The sequence below is a fragment of the Rhinolophus sinicus genome, linkage group LG12, assembly GCF_036562045.2.
Source record: "Rhinolophus sinicus isolate RSC01 linkage group LG12, ASM3656204v1, whole genome shotgun sequence".
Lineage (NCBI taxonomy): Eukaryota > Metazoa > Chordata > Mammalia > Chiroptera > Rhinolophidae > Rhinolophus > Rhinolophus sinicus.
Genome location: NC_133761.1, coordinates 43,389,085 through 43,403,507, shown reverse-complemented (window position 1 = coordinate 43,403,507; position 14,423 = coordinate 43,389,085). Strand labels below are relative to the sequence as shown.

Here is a 14,423-nt window from a genome sequence, read left to right as displayed (position 1 = left end):
CAAGGGCAGCAGTGGTCCAGAGCTCCCTCCAAGGCCAGCAGTGTGTCTGGAGCCCAGGGAGATTGCAGGGTAGGGTACCATTTGCCTTCAGACTGCAAAATTGGTATCAGAAGATTAATCCAAGAGAAGACTCAAAAGCAGCATGAGGCAGTCTCCACCCTTGACCTCCCAAAGAGCTCGGCAAAGCAGGAGAAGCCACAGGTCAAACCATCGATCAAAAACCAGGGGGTCTGGTGAACTCAGTCTTGCAGGCTGAGCGTGGGAACCCTGGGCACCCAACACAGACTGCTAAGGCTGCCCTGTAGACGGGCCAGGCTGCACTCGGCTCCAGAACCAACCATGCTGCAGCCGCACTGGACAGTCCATGCCCAAGAAGGTCTTGCTCCCATCTCCCCTGCAACACACTGGCATCCCTCTGCTCAGGCTTGGTGACAGCACATTAGTGGCAAGTCTCAGGAAACAGTGAAGACAACAACAGTACCTGAGGCTAAGAACTGGAAACAGAGGAGGGAAAGACGGGAAGTGGGAGGAGAAAGCAAAACAATCACAGCAGCTATTAAGTACATACAAGTTGTAACACATCACGAATGATTCGCAAATCCAAAAGCCTCTCAAAAGCATAAACCCTCCCACACCCATCTGACTGGACTCAGCTCAAACAGGGGCCAACTGCATGTGTGCGGCCTGCGAGCGGTGAGTCTTTACTTACCCACTGAGTTAAGGGAACAAGCATCTATTCTGCTGCAGAAACTCTACAGTGATTCCGATAAGGAAGCAGGGACCTGGATTAGGGTGTGAGGGACAAGCTTCAAGGCAGGACTGATGGTAGGGACAATACCAGCAAGGTGATAATAAAGCAACTCTGTACACAAAATAGTATAGAATGTGATGAGTTCTCATGCAAATGATCGTACTGGACAATTTACCACAATTCTGATATGATCCTCCCCATTCCCACAGGAACGACACAGAGATCCAGAGAGGTTAAAGGGTCCTGCCCCCTAATCCAGTTCCTTTCCATCTGGCCACTGTGTTAGACATCACTTATCAACAACGACGAGCAACTTGAAGTATTCTGATCACAATTTAAATGAAACTTGCATTTGCAATGTATTGGCACTTCCATTAGAAGATGCATTTGTCTGATATTTTAGGCATTTACATTGCATCATGAGAAGAAATGAATGGCATGGGCAACAGAATGTGGGAGGTGCTGGGAGCAGCAGCAGTGTCAAGGCCTGGCTTGTGGGTGCTGCAGCACCCCCTCTACACACTTCATCAGTCCTCGAAAGTCACTCCAAATTAAAATCATGATAATGTGCTTTGATATGCACAGCTGACATTTTCCTTATGAAATGCGTGAATGGCAGCTCCTGTAGAAATTTTTGCCACTTGTACTGACCTTGAACATACAGTCTATTAAACAGTGTGCTGCATGCAGAGCAACTTTCAGACAGGTGCCCCATCCTCCCTTTTCTAACCCAGGTGCTGCCTGAGCTTCTCCATGTTGCATTTCAGGAGCCACCCCTGGTTGAGAAGCCACTGTCCTGAGTCCCATGTGGCTATATCACACGTTACTTTAAACCCATGCAATTTAATAAGTCCTTATACCTACTACGGGTCTAACACAAATGATAAGATACATACGCAGTCTGACAATTAAGTTCACGAATTCATCCTAGAAAAAGTGCTATATACCTCACTGCTGAATATCACTATAGTCACCTTTGAAGTACTCCCCTTGGAAAGCTGTGCACCAATGCCAGTGCCTAGTCCACCCTTCAAAGCAGTTTGGAACTCTTTTTCTGGAATGGCCATCACAGCTGTCATCATATTACCCCTGATGTCCTGAATGTCATCAAAATGTCTTCCTTTCAATATTTCCTTTATCTTCAGGTAAAGAAAGAAGTCATTGGGGGCCAGATCAGGTGAGTAGGGTGGGTGTTCCAATACAGTTATTTGTTTACTGGCTAAAAACTCCCTCACAGACAGTGCCCTGTGAGCTGGTGCATTGTCGTGATGCAAGAGCCATGACTTGTTGGTGAAAAGTTCAGGTCGTCTAACTTTCTCACGCAGCCTTTTCAGCACTTTCAAATGGTAAACTTGGTTAACTGTTTGTCCAGTTGCTGCAAATTCATAATAATAATCCCTCTGATATCAAAAAAGGGTAGCAACAGTGTTGCAACAAGTTCCCGAACTTTATTGTCACACCTCCCTCATAAGATAAGGCCTGTCCTCGCAAAATTCAGCCCAGACTAATGCAAAGGCATCTCCAAGAGTGTGTTTCTCTCCACTAAATTTCTGGTTGACTCACCCCTTCCCCAGGTCTGTAATAATTATAAGTTTTCATTTTATTGGGAAAGGCAGTACCCTAATTTGGATAGGATATTGTTTCTTTCTGGGGAAAAAAAATATTTTGTTCATTAAAAAGCAGAAAAAAATTTTAAAAGCAGTGCCAATATAAACTTATCCCAAGCTCCATCAGCCTAAGAAAACTATCCCCTTGGGGCATCTCACTTTGTTTCCTCTGAGCCCTGTTCTGCCTCTGCAGACCGGAAAAACAAGGGAGCTAGCAACACCTTTTCTGATCTATCACCTTGTGCTTTTCAAGAAAGTTTCAAAGCCTTAACATACAATGAATATTTGAATGAATATACTTAGATAATCCCAAATCATAAAGTCAGGAAAATACAACAGTTGGAATAAAATGACAGAATTTGTCAAGTTTTCCATTCAAATTACTATTTAAGTCCAGTAAAGAAAGACCCACAAAAGCTGCATGGTTGGAAAATACCGGAGATGCCAAAAAAATGTCTACAAGTGGACACTTAGGTCAGTGTTGCTCAAGCAGTAGTTCGCCGTAATCAGAAGTGTCTGGACGCTGATGGGAACCACTTTGAGCACTTCTTGTAATTGCAGAAGTCAAACATGACTTGTATTCATCTTTTGTTATCAGTGTATATTATTAAAATTTTAATACAGTTTTCCTTTCTTAAAATGCGTATTCACTTTTTTGGCACCCTCTGTAGTTCAGAACTCACCCCAGAGTCGATTGGCCAGCTGGGTAGAGGATGAGGTCACGAATGCTGGACCAGTGTGTGACACTCCCCTTTGTCATGGTCCCAGACAGCTGCAGGCCTCCCGCAGATGGGAACCATGTGTCCTGCACTACATAGCTGCCCAGGAAGAGAATGTCCAGGAAATCAACACATAGATTCTACAAATGGAGAACTGGTATCTCTCTTCTAGATGAGGACAGCACATTTTATATAGAGGCATGGAAATCAACACTCGAGTAAATTATCTTCAAAATTATTATACATAGGAGCAAACACTGCAATGGATAAATTATAAATTAAAGGATTCCTTCTTTTTCCTTCCACCTACCCATCCCTTCATCCTATAAAGTATTCACTGAGCACCTACTAGGTGCCACCTAAAAATGATTCTGGTGTATCACATGTGCCAATCATTCTGATAAAACAACATCCAGAAGCTTCAGAAGAATTAATTCTCTTTTTGGCACTGAGCTAATGGCTTCTAGAGGGTGTGGACAACATTCTCCATGTTTTCTTGTCTTACAGAGCTCCCACGGTATCTGGCAAAGTGGTTTGTGCATCTCAGGGAACATTTGAACTGAAATGAACTTCTAGAACTCTTAACTGGTTTCAAAAGACATAAAAATAGCAGATGTGATTAATCTACACACCAGATTATGCAATCTAAAGTATAATAAAGAGTTTAATTCAATTCAGTGAGAGTGAATTAAACCATGAGCCCATGACATAGATGAGGGGTCAGGAGACAGCTTCCCTGAGCTGAAGGCGTTACCCCAGAGTAAGAGCAGGTTAAACACACAACAAACTGTAACAGAAGAAGAGGGGAGGGGAGGTGATCCCAGAGGACCAGGGGAGGCTGGGAAGTCTTACTGGCCAGATGGTAAATGAAGACTAACATTTCGATGTGCCGACATAGGGGCAAAGAGCCTACACTACACCCTGTTCTTGGTGGGCAGAAAGGTGTGGGCAATAAAAGGGTAGGGCACCCATTTCAGGGCTGGCAGCGTCAGCTGACAGAAAGACTGGAAAGGAATGATAAGCATGTGCTTGCAGGACAGCAATGGGTCATTGCACAAAGGAACAAACAATACTCTAATCAGACCTGTGCTGGGGACAGGTCCTGGCAGCAGTACGCAGGCCTGGCTGGGAGGAGATGCTGAGCAAGAAACACTGACACAATCAAGTGACAGGACTGGAGAGACACGGGATCTGAGGGACCATCCTAGGAGTGGCGGTAAAGTTCCCAGAGTTTCTTAAACCAAGTGGAAGGAGCACCAGGCTTCGCTGGGTCTTCCCTGGAGACTGGATGGTCCTTGAGGACAATCTAATCCATCTGTAAATACCATCCTGTGCACACCACCGTGCCATGTATACAGCAGGTGCTAAAACATGTTCTTGAACAAAGGAATAAATAGAACAGAAAGATTAAATGGACAAGTTAATGTTTCTGGAAGAGAATTCTATAACCACAAAAGGGAAACAAAGGATTGAGAAGAGTCAAGGTAAGTTAAGGCCCGCAAATCTGTTTGAATTGAATGCAGATTATTAGCTGCCCAAGGACAGCCGTCTCACACTCACTATGCCTGGCCTGCGGCTACAGTGAAAAGCCACAGGAAATGGAACCACCTGGGTTAGGGGAGGAGGCAAAATGCGAAACCCCAATGAGCAATGGGAGGAAATGTACACAGTAGCTCAAATCCTGGACAATCCCAATCTCCAGGACACATGTCACAGAATCCCGTAGCTGGAAGGGTTCCCACACGTCGGCCGATGCAGCCCCTCCCCACGTGCAGACCCCCCACTAAATTCCCCCCAGTGTCACCCAACACTAACTCAAATGTTTCTAATGGCAAAAAGCTCACTGCCTTTCTAGGCGACCTGTTCAACAACTTTTTTTTTTAGCAAGTTTCCCTCTAAATTAACTCAAAAATTGATACGGTACCAGTGTGTGGCTCTAATTCTAATTAGAGCCAAGGAGGTAATCTATAAATGTTGAACAAATGAACAGTCAATGAACGAATGGACAGACAAAAGTAACTGCTTGAAATTTCAAGTTTTTAAGAGCCATAATGGCTCAAGAAAATAAATCGAAAGGATTTGGTTCCATTCACCTCATGTTTCTTAAGCAGCATGAATTACACAGAACTATGGAATAAAGTGTGGCTCGATGGAAGCAGCTCCAAGTCAGAGGACTCAGATTCTAATACTCGCTCTGCTGCTGTATCCCTCCCTTTTCACACCTGTAAAATAAGCAGGCCAGGCTCTGAAGGTCTTGCTTTCAGTTAGTAAATGCCGGCCACCCTGTGAAGCGCAATAGTGAAGCGCCATGAAACAAGGTACGTGGCATATATTTCTCAGCAGCTGCACTTGGGAAATGCACTTGGTGCCCCACCTGCCAGAACTCCTGACTCTATCCTTAATAGTTATGCGACCTGGGGGGCGGGGAGGGTGGGGCTGGCAAGCAGTAATCCTGAATCTCAGCTTTGGGGGACAGGGAATGAGGATTATAAATCCCTACCTCACAAAGGTTTGGGGAGAATGTCATCAAAGGAATTCCCTAGCACCTTGTAAACTCTGAAAACTTGCCGATGTTAACATTCCCTCCTGGAAGCAGTGACTCACTTCAAGGTGCTTTCACACCTTTAACCTCACTGGATCCTCAGGCAGCTCTATCGGTACCAAAGCCGCAGTTACTCTCCCCATTTTTCTTTTATCTTCTTTGTAAACAGATGAGGAAACTGAGGCTCAAGGTCACAGAGCTCAGAAAGCCAATCCAGGCGTCTTTTCATTCAGTGACAGATTTCTCAACTGAACCTCAAAAGGACTTCCTGTGCTATGCCTGAATGTAATAAAATGAAATTTCTTTTAAAACACTCTGCTAATCATACTTTCATCAAATCAAACTGGTATTTCCGTATCACTCCAAATTATTTAGATTTGGCTTAGTAAAAATAGCAACTAAGGTTACTTAGAGCTTACCCTCTCTCTCAGGCACTGGACTAGTGTGTCATCCAGATACATTTAAACCACACAACAACCCAATGTGGTAGGAACTGTCATTGTCCCCATTTGTTAACTGAAGCACAACTACGTCCAGGATTGAGATGCAGGCTGACTGTCCGCAAACCAAATCTTAGGGCTCTAGTATTATCCAAATCGCATTTTCCAAATGGCCATACATTCTGCAAAGTGCTTCCATACACACCAGACCTATGGGACAGGGTCACCCGTGTTCTCACACGTCTGAGGAAACCGAGACTAGGAGCGGCTAAGGGATGTGTCTGAAGTTACCCAGCAAGGACAGCAGCGGAGCCTCCGCTCGGGACGCCAAATCTCTCTCTCTGCCGAAAGTCTCAGGTTCCTTTGCATAAGTGTTAAGGGTGAGATGGTAGGAGACGTCCCGTCATTCTTGAAAAGCAACCATCCACTTACTGGCCTCAGTGTCAACGCAAAGTTGACAGCGTGACCCGGCCCTCTCTCCTGCGCTCGGTGCGGGTTACCGTCGCCGAGTCAGAAGTGGGTCTCGGGAAGAGGGCGAGCCGGACTGGCCCTTCCCCGCGGGTGGACGGTGAGGGCGCACGGCCCCGGGAGGCTCGGACGGGCGGGGTCCCGGGTCTGATCCAAATTCCCGCATGTCCCTGCCGCCTTCCTTGCCCACCAGTACCCTCCACGGGGGCGTGTCGGACGTGCCTCTTGGCGGGGTCTCAGCACCCACCTGGCTCAATTCGGCGTGGGCTGGTCGTCCCAGACCCCCCTTCTCTCCCAACTCCGCGCGCCACGTGCCCTACCTCAGTTTCCCTCTCCTCGAAAGGGGTGCACCGAATCCAAGGTGTTAACAGAGGCACAGCTCAGACCTACACGGTTTCCAGGGGGCGGCGCGAACCCTCCACGCCCGGATCCCGGACCCCGGCCCCGCGGAGCCGCGCTGACAACGCCCTACCTGCGCGGTGGCCCCCGCCGCCATCCGCCGGGGCGCCCTGGGGACCCCCGGCCCGCATGTGTCCCGCCGGATGCTCCAGCTCCGCGGCGGTGGGCGGCTCTGTGCGCCCAAGGCCAGCGCCGGGGAGCGAGCGCCGGGAGGGACGGGAAGTGGGGAGGGGGCTGGCGAGCGGGCCGGCAGCTTCCTCCTCCCCCGCTGGCCCTGCGGCTTCCTTTCCAGCCTCTGCCCCTCACACGGGCGCGCACACACGCACGCACGCGCACACGCACGCGCGCACACACGCGCGCGCCTGGGGCGGGGCCGGTGGGCCCACAGCCTGTCTCCGGACTCTGCAAGTTTGCTTTTCACTCTGGCTCATTTCTGGACGACGACGAGAGGGGAAGTGCGGTGGGGGAACCGGTGTCCAGGGAAGGAGCGACGGGGAGGCCTTCCGGGTGGGTCTACAGGGCGCCTCCCAGATGCGAGATTAGGGAAGTGACCAAAGGGTGGACGGAAGAGAGGAGGGGATGAGAGGGACTGGTTTTTACAAGATGGGTAGTTGACTGAAACCTGGAGCAAGAGGTGACCTGCCACATGAAGTGGCAATGCCAGCACTGCCGTGGTATGCTGTAGAGGAAGTGTCAGAGGCCTGGGGAGATGGGAATGTTAGAGGGGTTAGCGTGCAAGACTGCTTACGCACTCCAGGAGGGTGCAGACTACACACCGGTCACCAGGACTCTCAGAAATAACTTGGTCGCCCAGCACCCTTGGTCGCTCTTCTCTAGGTCAGAAAATACAGTGGGAACTGTGGCCACTGAACTGGAATCCTTAAATGCAGTGGGGATAATTGGTTCCCAGGATGGCAGGGGCCAAATGGTGGCAATGAATCACCAAAGGCAAGGGGGGGCGTGGTGTCTGTAATGGATGGCAGAGTCAAAGCAGCGATCAGATTGGTGACTCCCGCAGACCAACCGCGTTGGCAAGTCAGTCATGCTGCTCCTAGAAGTCAAACAGATGGGAAATCTACTAGCTCTTACTTAGTCTGTGTAAGCAGAAAAGTTCTAGGTCAAGTGAATGAAAGCCTAACTTGAATTCCAACACAGAGCGATTCGGCCCTTCAATCAGTTCCCAGACTGGAGTCAGTTTACAGACCAAAAACTCACTGAATGGAAATGTTGGCCTCCTTGAGGAAAGACACTGCCAAAAATTTACACTGTTAATCTCTTCTCTAGCCTTCCCCAAAGGGATATGGCCTTTTACCAGGGTGGCTGTGCATTGGAGAAAAAGGAATTACTCAGACTTTTCAAGAATTACTAGACATTGGCTCTGAACTGACACTAATTCCAGGAGACCCAAAACATCCCTGTGGTCCCCCAGTCAGAGTCGGGCCTTATGGAGGTCAGGTGTTCACAGGACTTTGAGCTCAGATTCGTCTCACAGGGGGTCCCTGCACCCATCCTGTGGTTACTTCCCCATTCCAGAATGCGTAATTGGATAGTACTGAGCAACTGGCAGAATCCCCAAATTGGTCCCCTGACCTGTGGAGTAGGGGCTACTGTGGTGAGAAAGACAAAGTGAAGCCATTACAACCTCCTTCACCTAGGAAAAGACTCAGCCAAAAGAAATCCTGCATTCCAAGAGGGACTGAAGAGACTGGTGCCACCATCAAGGACGTGGAGGACACAGGGTGGTGATCCCCACCACATCCCTGCTCAACTTGTCTGTGTGTCCTGTGCAGGACACACATGATTCCTGGAGAATGACAGTGGGTTTTCATCGACTTAACCAGATTTCAAGTGCTACTCCAGATGTGGTTCCACTGTGTGAGCAAGTGAACACCTCCCCTCATACCTGGTGTGCAGCTACTGATCTAGCAAATGTTTCTTTCCCTACCCATTAGGCCACCAGAAAAGCAGCTTTCTTTCAGCTGGCAAGACCAGCATTACACTTTCACCATCCTACCTCAGGGGTACCTCAACTCTCCAGCCCTATGTCATCATTTAGTCAAATAAGACCTTATCGCCTTCCCTTCCACAAGACTTCACACTGGTCTGTCACATTGATGACATTATTCTGACTGGACGGAGTCAGCACGAAGTAATAACTACTCTAGGCTGATTGGTGAGACATTTGTATGTCAGAGGGTGGAAAATAAGTCTGAGAAAAATTTAGGGGCCTCCATGCCAGTGGATTTTCTAGCGGTTGAGTGGTGTGGGGCAGCCCTTCTAAAGTGAAGTGTAAGTTGTTGTATGTGCCCTTCCTACAACCAAAAAAAGGAAGAACACAGCTAATGGTGCCCCTTGGGTTTTGGTGGCAACATATTCCTCACCTGGGTGAGCTACTCAAGTCCATTCACCAAGCGACCTGAAAAGCTGCTGGTGTTGAGTGGGGCCCAGAATAAGAGAAGGCTCTGCAGCAGGTCCGGCTGCCATGCCAGCTGCTCTGCCTTTTGGGACAGAGGACCCAGCAGATCCAATGGTGCTTGAAGTGTCAGTGGTACTAGAGATGCTAAGGGAGGATTTGTCAGGCCCCTATATGTGAATCATATCACAGGCCCTTAGGATTTTGGAGCAAAGCCTCTGTGGATAACTACTCTCATTTAGAGACTGTTAGCCATGAACTTTTAACCATGTACCACCACGTTACCGTGCTACCTGAGCTGCCCAGCATGAGCTGGGTGCTGTCTGACCCAGAGCGGTAAACTTAGGCATGCACAGTAGCCCTCTATCATCAAGTGGAAGTGGTAGATACGAGATCAGGCTCAAGCAGACCCTGAAGTCACAAGTAAGTTACAGAAGGAAGTGGCCCACATGCCCACGGTCCCCACTCCTGCTATATCGCCTTCTTTCGCCCAGCCTGCACCTGTGGTCTCACGGGGAGCTCCCTATGACTAGTTGATTAAGGAAGAGAAAAGGCAGGCTCAGTTTACAAATAATCAGGTGCCACCCAAGAGTGGACGGCCACAGCACTGCAGTCCCCTTCTGGGACATCCCTGAAAGACCCTAAAGGAGAACCCTCCCAGTGGGCAGACCTTGGAGCAGTGAACCTTGTTGTTTGGTTTGCTTGAAAGAAAAAATAGCCAGAGGTACAAGTGTGTGCCAGTTCGTGGACTATGGCTAATGGTGTGGCTGGATGGTCAGGAGTTTGAAAGGAACATGATCAGAAAATTGGTGACAAGGAGATTTGAGGAAGAGGTGTGTGGATAGACCTCTCTGAATGGACAAAACAACCTGAGGATATTTGTGGCCCTTGTGAATGTTCACCAAAGGGTGACTCAGCAGAGGAGGGTTTTAAGCAGAAGAGGGTTTTAACCTGTCCTGTGGGTACCAGTCTCTTTCCCCAGCCAGTCCTGACACTGCCCAATGGGCTCAAGAACAAGTGGCCATGGTGGCAGGAACAGGAGTAATGCATGGGCTCAGCAACACACATTTTACTCACCAAGGTCAACCTGACTATGGCCGCTGCTGCGTGTCCTGTCTGTCAGCAGCTGAGACCAACAACATGGCACCATTGCCCAGGGTGACCAGCCAGTTTGCTGCGTGGTGGCAGGTTGATTCCATGAGAACATTTCCATCATGGAAGGGCAGCATTCTGTTCTTACTGGAACTGACACTGATGACTGAATACAGATTTTCTCTCTCTACACACAACGCTTTGGCCAAAACTACCATCCACGGACTTACGGAATGCCTTATCCACACAACATTGTTTCTGATCAAGAAACTCACTTCACAGTGAAGGAAGTGTAGTGATGGACCTATGCTCACAAAATTCACTGGTCTTACCATCTTCCCTATTTTCCTGAGCAACTGGTTTGATAGAACAATGGAATGGCCTTTTGAGGACTCGGTCACTCACAGTGCCAGCTAAGCGCAATACCTTGCAGGAGGCTCCCGGTACATGCTCTGAAGCATTGTCCGATATAAGGCACTGTTTCTCCCATAGCCAGGATTCAGGGGTCCAGGAACCAAGAGATGGAGATGGGAATGGACCACTCACTCTTAGCCCTCATGATCCACTTTCAAAAGTTTTGCTTCCTGTTCCCACAACTTTATGTCCTGCTGGCCTAGAGGTATTGGTTCCAAAGGGAGGGATACTTCCACCAACAGGCACACAATGATTCCATTTAACTGGAAGTTGAGACCGCCACCCGACAACCCAGGCTCACCACCAGATGCTGGTCTGCACGCCCACAGGGCAGCAACCTTCCTTCCACAACGTCTACACCAGCGCCTTTCACAGCCCTACTCTCTCAGCTGGACATGCGTAGCTTCCAGGTTTCCTGCAGCTCCAGCTCAGCCACCCATGCCATTCTGATTAAAGATCTTTCTCAGAGTCTTCAACCCCGCTCTTTAGACTTTTGCTTCCCCAGCATCTCCCACAATTGTGAAAGGCCTAACTTCTATAACATGTGCCTCATCCACCAGTCACAGTGGTCCTGCTTCTCCAATTGAACGCCCACTTACAGACCTACTCATCACAGATCTCTGGCATGGCTACCACACAAGTTTTCTCTAGTTTTCTGACAGCTCTCATTCCAGCGCAATGCCGTATTAATCTGGACTCTTTTTATTGCAACTCAACAAAACCAGAAAGGAATATTGGTGAGGGTACAGGGGACTCTGGGGGAGCCCACAGGCTTCATAGAGCCGCTGCTCTGAGAAGATGAGAGGCAACTTCTGAAAAGTCAATTGCTCTCCTCCCTGCTTCTTTGCTCTCCTCCCAGTGCAGACCTGCTCCCCACTGTGCCCACGTTTACAGGTTTCTAAGCCAGCCACATGGAGGCCTGACCTCCTGGAACCAACTGTAACTCTAGAAGTGAGACCCTGACTGGTCCAGACTTAGTCGGGAGGCCTCTTCTCATGCCATCAAGTGCAGCCAAGGAACCACGGCCACATAGGCACCTAGGAGAAGCAAGCCTCTGGAAACCACCCTGAACATGGCGGGGAGGGGCAGGCAGGGGCCCACTGTGAGCTGGACCTCCAACCCCAAATGTGTCTACTTTAATTGTCATGTGAGGGTCGGGCACCAGGAATCCTGCCACTTATGAGCAAACAAGTGACACCGTTCGCGCCCCTTTAGCCTTAATATCCTTCCTATCCTGGCTGTTACCCAAGAGCATTTGCCACGGATTTCAGTTATGGATGTTGTGATGCATGAAGGGTGTCTACAGGAAGGATAGCAGAGCAAATGATGATGGCACAATTGTTCTATCGATATTTTTTAACTTTAATTTTTGGAAAGCTTTTCCTCAAGAATACTACCAAAATCTTCCTGCGGGAAGAAATGGAGTGACGTCACAGACGCCAAGACAGGCCGAGGCTGTAGCCGAGACTCCTCATCACTAGCAGAGTCCTCAGTACTTCTGCTCTGTTGAGATGACGCATTCTACAGACTCCATGAACATGGACAGTGAATATTAAACACTGTGGGTGTCAATTCGTAGCAAGAAGCCAGGAGCTCAGAGAAAAAAATGTATAACTCTTTTGCCAGGACAGTGAATCTCAAAAATTGTCTTTAAGAATATAGTAATCTCTTAGCAAGGTACTAATAATGGCTAATAGCTTACTAGATGCCAGATACCATCCTATACAATTTAACCTTCCTAAATCTATTTCACTCTTGCAACAACCCAATTATTACACCCATTTTCAGACTGGATAACTGAGACACAGAGAGGTCAGAACTTGCCCAAGATCACAAACAGGCAGAGGAGGGATTTGACCTGGGCAGTCTGGCTGGAGAGTCCACGTTCCTAACCACAATGACATATTGTCTCTCTAGACCAAAAAAAAAAAAAAAAAGGCATTTTCTCATGTCTGAGTACAAACTATCACTCTCCTTTCATATAATGAGACTTATACTTAGGTAATAAGTCATTTGTTCTATTGCATTTTCACATATAATATCCCCCCCCCCCCAAATTTCCCTTAGCCTCATTCCCAGAAGTTAGAGAAGGTAGAATATATGGCAATCATGCCTACTATATAATTAGTGTACCTGTCACCCATCCTTCTAAATTGCAAGCTTTTGGATGGCAAATGGCATGCTTTGTTCAATCCTGCATCCTCGAGCCCAAGACTTATTACGATGAATGTTCTAAATTGAGATTCTGATACTTGACAGGCTAATTGATTTATTTCTCATCTCCTGCAAATTCACGGCAATGATAGATATTCACAAGAATTCCCATCAAGTTACATAGCTAGGGTTAAAAAGGAAATATTCTCATTGAGAACAATAACAATGCTTAAACAATTCTAGGAAATTTAATTGTCTAAAGGAGATCTTTTCTTTAAAAAAAATAATAAACTTGAATGAATTGGAGAAAAGAAATCTGTCTTAAACCCAGGAAATAACATTAGACAACATGAAGACTCTCATTTGTTAATGCCTGGAAATAGGAAGTTGGTTCAGTTTCAAATACCATCAGATAATGGTCAGGCCAAAGGATGTTATCATCGTTTTAGGCTAAATATACATTATAAGTAACCTTCCTTTTGCAGTGCACATTGTCTGAAAGCTCTAATCATGAGATAATACATGGGAAAGTGTGGGCTCTCATTCTAAACATATGATCTGGGCCTCGTCCTTATCTCCCAGTGATTGGAGTTAGCTAGAGATTTGGCATTTCAAATGGGCTTATAGAGCAAATGACCAGAGCCACTAAGGAAGCGTGCCTTAATTTTATTCTGCATTAAGACCCATCACTCAATGTTCTTTTTCACCTGCTCTTGCCTTGGTTTACCACATGCAATGTGGGGACAGCCAATCCCATTGACAAGACTCTCTCCACTCAGAGATTCATTCCCAGTTTAATTATTCATTGTGAGAGAAACTTGTCACACTCTGCTTTGAGTAAGTAATTCTCCATTGAAAGTCAGTATCTACACTTATTCCACCTTCCACCAAGAAAGAGACATATGTCCCCCTCTCACTGATTCATTAGTTTCACCCCTCAACCTTATCACCTGTCACTTCCTTGAACTATCACTTCCCCTCATGGCTGTCTTTCCTGTCAACTGTCTTGTGTGACCCCTGGCAGATATCACTTTGTTGCTTTCACAGTTCTCACCATACACAGGGGACATTAATCACCATGAGACTAAGGAACAACCTTATTGTCATTGAAAAGCTCAGCAACGTGGGCCCTCCTTTTCTGATTTTCCATCTTCCCTCTCAGTGACATGATAACTCTGGCCCAGCCTCTGGGGCATGGTCCTGCTCCAGTTCTCTCACTGCTGATTTCCGTGTTGTCTGGCCAGCATACATTCCTGGCTCACCTTCCCCCCTGGGAGCAAGGCGACCCCCAAACTGATGCACGGGCAACGAGCAGGAGCTTGTCAATGCCCCAGTTCAACAAAGTCGCCTTGTGGAGAGTGCAGCCTGGCAAGTTTCAGGAAGCCACGCAGGCTGTTCCAGAGAGGACAACTGTCCAAAGCCAT

At 47.7% G+C, this 14,423-nt stretch overlaps 1 protein-coding gene across 12 annotated transcripts in view; it reads right to left on the bottom strand.

The window, feature by feature from the left end:
* Positions 1-7,194, bottom strand: part of DISC1 (DISC1 scaffold protein) — a 337,450-nt gene extending 330,256 nt beyond the window's left edge. For all 12 annotated transcript variants that reach the window (XR_012490698.1, XR_012490699.1, XM_019712899.2 and 9 more), the window contains exon 1: positions 7,000-7,194. Coding sequence is in view for 10 of the 12 variants with exons in the window: in XM_019712899.2 (XP_019568458.2) it covers positions 7,000-7,057 (58 nt within the window). In the remaining 2 variants the exon portion in view is untranslated. The remainder of the gene's footprint in view (positions 1-6,999) is intronic.
* Positions 7,195-14,423: the final 7,229 nt, after the last annotated feature.